Source organism: Carettochelys insculpta, chromosome 2 (genome assembly GCF_033958435.1).
Source record: "Carettochelys insculpta isolate YL-2023 chromosome 2, ASM3395843v1, whole genome shotgun sequence".
In the NCBI taxonomy this organism is placed as follows: domain Eukaryota; kingdom Metazoa; phylum Chordata; order Testudines; family Carettochelyidae; genus Carettochelys; species Carettochelys insculpta.
The window spans coordinates 117,040,800-117,047,953 of NC_134138.1; the positions used below are offsets into that span (position 1 = coordinate 117,040,800).

At 45.9% G+C, this 7,154-nt stretch overlaps 1 protein-coding gene across 1 annotated transcript; it reads right to left on the reverse strand.

The window, feature by feature from the left end:
- Nucleotides 1–2,731: 2,731 nt before the first annotated feature.
- On the reverse strand, nucleotides 2,732–6,884 carry SOX4 (SRY-box transcription factor 4). Its single transcript, XM_074987592.1, has 2 exons — nucleotides 5,316–6,884; nucleotides 2,732–4,734 (listed from the first exon to the last, which is right to left on the reverse strand). The coding sequence occupies exons 1-2, from the start codon at nucleotides 6,543–6,545 to the stop codon at nucleotides 4,672–4,674; spliced, it is 1,293 nt and encodes a 430-aa protein (XP_074843693.1). The 5' UTR covers nucleotides 6,546–6,884; the 3' UTR covers nucleotides 2,732–4,671.
- Between the last annotated feature and the right edge of the window lie 270 nt (nucleotides 6,885–7,154).

Consider the following 7,154-nt stretch of genomic DNA (forward strand, 5'->3'; position numbering starts at 1 on the left):
CTTTATTATAACTGAAAATGAAAACAACTTATGCAGGAAACCATAAAAGCCTTCAAGTTAACTGTAGTCAACGGTAAAATCTCATTACAGATAATAGACATATTGTGCCACAATCAAAATGCTCAGGGTGCATCGCCTGACTCAATTCCAAATGCTGTCAATAGGAAAAAATCTGCAATTCAATCCTACCACTACCCTCATATAACGTTTTTTCCCTCATCATGTGTCTAGTCTCAAAAGCCTGTGTGTGTATACCCACACCATAGTAGGTACTTCAAAACCTTACAGTGCTGAAGTCTTATACTTTAATTACTTCACACATTACTTACTACACACATTAATTACTACTATAATTTCCATCTCTGCCCCATCACTTTCCACAATCCACAAAAGGATGCGGCCCTCCCCTTACACACCCTTTCATAACGACATGTAGGAGTCACTGGGGTAGCACTATACTGGTGCTCCAACTGGATTTTTGTTTTTAATGCTATCATGAAATGAGAGAAGTTAGAAATAAGTTTGGTTGGATGATGTTATGGGAAAAATTAGATTCTCATTGGCTGTAGAATTCTGAACTAGAAAACACAAGGTAGGAGCGGATTTAGGGTAGTGTAGTATAAAAGTAATCACCACCACATTAGCAGCTCTGCAAAATCCCAAATTAAATGTCTAATCTTTTTTCCAAAGTTTATGGACTAAAACCCAACAATAAATTAACACCCCTGTGGCCACATATATCTTATCTATATAGATAAGAAATTTTAAAATGTGCTTTACAAAATATTAGAGTACAGTACAGATTTTGTTGGGTGGGTGGAGGAGAAGCACATAGGAGTATGGAATGTTGCCTTGCCTTCCTGCAAACCCTTTTTTCCCCCCACATATAAAATGTATCTAGCACAATACACGCTCCATCTTAGTGAGCGGAGAAATTGCAGAGCCAAGAAGTCAATACACACACAGCCCATTATTTCAGGCAGCCTTCTCCTGGTATGTCCCCTCTTGCCTAGCAGTCAATCACAGCTCTGGCAGTGGGCCCTTTGGGTCTGCCCTAACAGTTTATGAAATCATCACATTCTCATACTCTCCCCCACTTCCAAAAGTGCTCCAGTGTTTTTTCCTCACCATTTGTAAAGTTAATTACCGAAAAATCCTGCGGAGAATCCACTTTTAGCAATATCCAGCTGCCTGAAACAAAGTTGTTCAATTTCTCCTAATTTTTGAGTTTGGTTATTATTGTACTGATATACCCCCATAGGAATGACAATTGATTCAGGAGCTTTGGAAAAGCATGCACATTTAATATAATTAAACTCACAATAGATGAGACACCCGGCCAAAAAAGAACACATGGAATAGTTGGGCACTATAAAACCACACATGTACTCCTTGACTCCAGCAGGCCACCTCTAATCAGAAATATCACAGGTTCATGTTAAAGTAGACTTCTTCTAAATCACTATGTAAAAAGTTAACATGATGTCTATTAGACCTGTGTAATTTGTAAATAAATGATCAATAGCAAAAACAAGTAGTTGTGGATTATTTGGAATTTACATATTAATGGAATAGTTAAAGACAAATAGGTTTTCCAAAGGAGACGTTTTAGTGAAATGCTGTAGCTGGACTGCTTTCAATAACTCCATTTCCACTGAATATGTAGTACAAGGAACTGCTTACTTTAGGTTCCCAATTTTTCCTCCCCTTAGTTTACAGTGAAAATATTAGGCTTCCACACACCTGCTTTATTTCCAAGTTTCCTCAGTTCTTGACAGCTGTTCTCCTCTCCCTCTCATTGTGCTTAAGAAGTTGTGACAAGGGTCCACAGAGATATAAAAAGCAACCCGCCTGAAGAAATGTTGTGAAACTCATGGTACCCAGAAAGTTGCCCTCTCAGTTTGCAAACAGCATGCCTACTGTACTGTAGAAATAAATGGTGACAATTATTTTCCTTCCCTACAGTCTCTGTGTTGCTATGACATCTGCATATATTAGAGTTTGTTTCTTTCCAACCTGGGCAACAGAGCCAGTTAATGGCAAAATAGGTCGCGGGTTATTTTGGCAGCCCTACCCCTCACATTGACAAGCTAAACTGTGTGTATGGGGGTCGGGGAGAGGGTCCACATCACTTCATTAATATAACTGCTGGGAATACTGCCAAAGGGCATTTTGCATTTAAACCACTGGAGATAAATCTAGCCTCTCTGCTCCTCCCCCCACAGTAGATGTATTTATAAACAAAAATCAGTTGCACAACATTCTTTTTCTCTTCTTAGGCAACTGAGCTGTGCTTCTTTCACCTTGCCTAGGTGAGACCAAAATGGACAAACCCTCCCACCCTGCAGATTTCTTGCAAGATAGATCCTGAAATGGGAAAGCAAAATTGAAGCCACAAGGTCAGACTGTGAGGCCTCTTCTACACATTCCTGCTGTCTGTATTTTGTCTCAGATGTCAGCAGGCTTTCACCCAGCTTTAGAGTGCAGCTTCTCCATCCCCCATTCCCACTGCAGTCTTTTCTACTTCCAGCAAAAGGTTATTAGCATTTGGTTAATGCAGGAGAATTCCTAGAGAGCATTCAGTGATGCCACACATTCAGACTAACATCCAGTTACTTCAAGGGTTGGTCTGCCAAGTCTCTGGGAGGGAGGATGGGGTGGGGGTGGTAAGGTACACGTTCCTGCAAAAAGATGTGTTTTATAGTCATCGCTCTAAGTATTTTATTGAACTACTAACATAGAAAATACCAGTGTATAATACCATTACAGAACCATGAGCAAAAAAATCTATCACAACAATGATGACAGAAAGAGTCAAATATTAGGGTTCAGTTCCAGCTGATTTTATTTCCGTCTTGAAAAAGAAATTATTTACAGAAGGAACATCAACAATCTGACAGGCAGTGAAGTGGACATGATTAGCTGGCATGATATTTTTCCACTTTCCCAACTTTGTGTTGTGGGGTGATCATTAGACAAAATATTCTACACAGCATATTGCACAGGATGGATGACCAAAAAACAAAACAAAACAAAACAAAAAACCCTTAACGGAACCACCTCATTAGGCAGATGTCCTAGTGCCTGTCATGTTATATTAACATACATAAACACACAATCTTCTTTTTTCTTATTATAATACAGACTTAAATGTACAAAGATGTTTTCACTTTTTTTCCATCTTAAACACAACAGCTATAAACCTGAATACATATGCTATCATCATGCCATAAGAGACTAAAACAATTATATTTAGCGACAAGTAGAAAGGATTAAATAGTCAAATACAAGAACGAAAAACGCAGTACATAGTGTCGCGAACTCAAATCGGCATTTAGATAGATCCAGTGGTTTAAACGGTATGGTTTTTGCTTATAAAAAAGTGCAAAAGATGTGGTTTAGAAGTTAAAGGTACAGGATCCCTTTTTTTCTGTAAATGCACCAGTTACTTTAAAATGCCTGTATGACATCTGTCTTTACTTATAGGCTTTTTTTTTTTAAAGTTAGACAACAGTGTATTATTTTTCCCCTCTCCCTTCTTGGAAATCAATGAGATTAAACACTGGGCACTGGTCGTATACATAAGGGATACTGTCACTTTAAGAAGCCTGCAGATTGGAGTGTAAACATGGAGTAAATAGGGGCTGATTTTTATGTATATGGGTGAGACATTAATCAGCGGCCCTTGTAATTAATCAGGAAATCCAAACAGCGATTTACACCGATTTACACCCCCTTTATATATTTTTTACAAAAATACACTGAGAAAATAATCAAACGTTTTCATCTCTCTTCTCTTTTGTTTTTAAAAGTGTCAAAAGTCTACATTTAAATATAAAAAATTAAAAGTTAAAACTCTAGCCCTTCAGTGAAGGAGACATAAAAATGGTGCGAGTAACAACGAGAACTACCAAAAAAGGACAAAGAAATACAAGTCAAAAATGTTTGGCCAGTATAAATACATCCACTTATAAAATGGCATCCGATTACATTTACAAGGGAAAAAAAAACAATAAAGGAATAGAGCATCGGTGAGAAAAAACAGTCTTTTCATTTACAGCTATAAGGAACACATACATACTCTGAGAAAAAATTTGGTCCTGATTTTTTTAAAAAAGTCCAGCACAGATTTGAGTTGCGTTTGAATCCTTTAAAGAGTTAAGAATGAAAAAAGCTGGTGATTTTTGTAGGAATCAAACATAGCGCCATCTATCTGCTCGTATGGTATCCTAACACTATTTTTAAACTGTTCAACAGTCTTACAGAAATCTTAAAAAGATAGACAGGATAACATGCTATATTAAACCCCACCAGTGAAATAATCCAACACCATCACGATTCTGAGCAAGAAGAAAAAACATTGTTTTCATTTTTTTGCAAAAGCAATCGCCCGCCCTCCATTCCCTCTGTACCACGTTATTACAGAAACTCTTGTATGTCTCCGTTTCAAAAAAAAGTTTTCCGTGTTCATTAAGTTCCATTTTATTTATTTATTTCTCTCTATAGAATAAGGTGACTGGAAAAAAGCGCGGCCACCTTCTCCTCTGTACGTGCAAATGCATTTCAGTTCAGTATCTTCCTCTAGTCGTGTTTCCAGTTCATTCTTTAAAAAAGGCAAAACAAACGAAAAAAAAACCCCGAAAATAAATCACCTTCCTCTTCTCTGTCCATCTAGGAGCTCAGTTCGGTTCCTAGCTCGCCCTCTCCGCCTCCCATCAGCCTCACCTCCTCTTGCTGCAGGAAAAAAAAACTCGAAATCGGATTCGCTTCCCATCCCCCACACCATGTAAATCCTGCAGTCTTTTTTTAAACCAGTTCTCATCTCTCTTGGGAAAGGACAAAATACTCGCGCTCTCCAATGCAGTCAGCACGCTGTATCACTCCCCCTTTTTTCTTCACTTAAAGCCGGTGAAAAAAAGCAATCAAACCCCCAGAGGTGTGTGTGGTTTTCCCCCTTCTCTGTCTCTTTACAAACCCCTCTCCCTCCAGTCTCTACACACTAACAGCAGGCTCGTCTTTTGTGTGTGTGTGTGTCTCTGTCTGTCTGTCTGTCTTCCAGCAGAAGAGAGCGAGCGTGTGTCTGTTTTTTAAAGTGAGGATTCCTTGTCTCAGCTCGGTTTTGCAAAGCACAGCAAGTCAGTTTCATCGGCCCCTCCAAGGAAAGAAAGATACACCCAGCGGCGTGGGCGAGTCCTCTCAACAGTGTATGTCTGCGTCTCCCCCGGGATTCCTGTAACTCCCCCCCCGCCTCAGTAAGTGAAGACCAGGTTGGAAATGCTCGACTCCAGCCAGTCCCCTGAGATCATCTCACTTACCTCCGGGGTGCAGTAGTCCGGGAACTCAAAGTGCGAGCCCGAGCCAGGCTCGAAGTTAAAATCTAGGTCCCGGTCCAGCGCGGAAGAGCCGAAGCTGCCCAGGGACATGCTCTCAAACCCGGGGCTGGGGTTCAGGTCCAACAGGTCGTCTTCAAACTCGTCGTCCGAGGAAGAGGAGCCGGAGGAGGACGAGGAGGAGGAGTGGGAGGAAGCCGAGGAGCAGTGGGAGGTGGAGGGGGCCGGGGAGGACGCCCGCAGGCTGGTGTAACTGCGGTGATCCGCGGGGGAGCTGCTGCCTGGCGGGGAAGGGCAGGAGACGCAGCTGCAGTCTCCGTCCTGCGGCCCCCCTGCCGCGCCCCCCTCCTCGTACAGGCTCAGCGGGTCGCTGGCTTCCGTGGAGCAGCTCAGGGTCGGGCTGGCCGGCACGGCGCCCCCGGGCGAGGAGGAGGACGCGCTCTGCCCGGCGCCCCCGCCCGGGCCGAAGACATAGACCCGCTTGAGCTTCTTTTCCGCCAGAGCTTTGCTCGAGGCCGGGCAGGAGCTGGCGGCTGCGCCGCGGGCTTTGTAGAGCGCGTGGTGGTCCGGGGGCAGCAGAGCGGCCTGAGCCGGCTGCTCGGCGGGGAAGGGGGCGGCTTTGGTGCCCAGGATCACCTTGGCGTGCGGCTTGCTGCCCCCGGAGCCGCCGCCGCCGCCGGGGGAGAGCTTGGAGCCGCCGCTTTTCTTCGGGGCGGGCTTGGAGGGGTTGGCGCTGCCCCCGCCGCTGGCGGGGCCGCCCCCGCCGCTCTTGTCTCCTTTCTCGCCGGGCTTGGCGGAGCTGTTTCCCGATTTCACCTTCTTCCTGGGCCGGTACTTGTAGTCGGGATAGTCCGCCATGTGCTTGAGCCGCAGCCGCTCCGCCTCCCGGATGAAGGGGATCTTGTCGCTGTCCTTGAGCAGCTTCCAGCGCTTGCCCAGGCGCTTGGAGATCTCGGCGTTGTGCATGTCCGGGGACTGCTCCATGATCTTCCTCCTCTCGATCTGGGACCACACCATGAAGGCGTTCATGGGCCGCTTGATGTGCCCGCTGGGGGTCTTGCACCAGCTCGGGTCGTCCGCTTTGCCCCCGGTGGAAGCGGTGGAGCCCGGCGTGGGAGAGGAGGCGATGCCCAGTTCGATGCCGGCCCCGGAGTCCGAGGTCTCTCCGGCCAGAAGCGCTTCCGTGTTCTCCGCGTTGTTAGTCTGCTGCACCATCTCCGGGGCTCGCACACGGCGGCGGCGGCAGCGGCTTGCAAGGGAGCTCGCCGGGGCTCAGCTCGGCACCAATGCAACGTTAAAAAAAAAAAAAGAGGCTCTCAACTTGAGCAAGTACAACAAGGCAGGGGAGAGAACCAAACCGTCCCAAACCCCAGCCAAACGCGCAGCCCTTCGCCCTCCGCTAAGTAGTTGTAGTTCCAGTCAGGCTCGCCTCCAGCGCTCGGTGCAGTCCTTCCCCCTTCGCTCTCTATGAATTTAGCGGCAGCAGCCCGCGCTCGGCGTGGAGCAGGCACAGAGTTTCTTTCCCAAACGCTGCGATCCCCTTTCTCCTGTCCGTGTGCTGCCCCCCTCCCCGCCCCTCCCCGCCGCAGTTGATTCCAGTTCACCGGTGCTTTTTCCTCTGCCCGAGATGTTTCAGGAAGGCAGCACGCGCGGGGGAACAGCCTCTCGCCGCTGTGCCCGGCAACACGCGCGCACGCCAAAAAGCCCAAAGGAAAAAAAAAAAAAAAAAAAAAAGAAGAAAAAGCTCAAGAAGAGCGGACTCCCCGGCTCGTGGCGCTGGAGTCAGGGATCAGGAGTTTGTGCAGTTAATTATTTGGTTGCTGA

Excerpts from the sequence above, each read along its gene's own strand:
- SOX4 (XM_074987592.1), bottom strand. The coding sequence starts at position 6,545 with ATGGTGCAGCAGACTAACAACGCGGAGAACACGGAAGCGCTTCTGGCC. Across the intron at positions 4,735-5,315 it reads CGGACTACTGCACCCCGGAG|CAAGAGGAGGTGAGGCTGAT; the intron begins GTAAGTGAGATG and ends TTTTTCCTGCAG.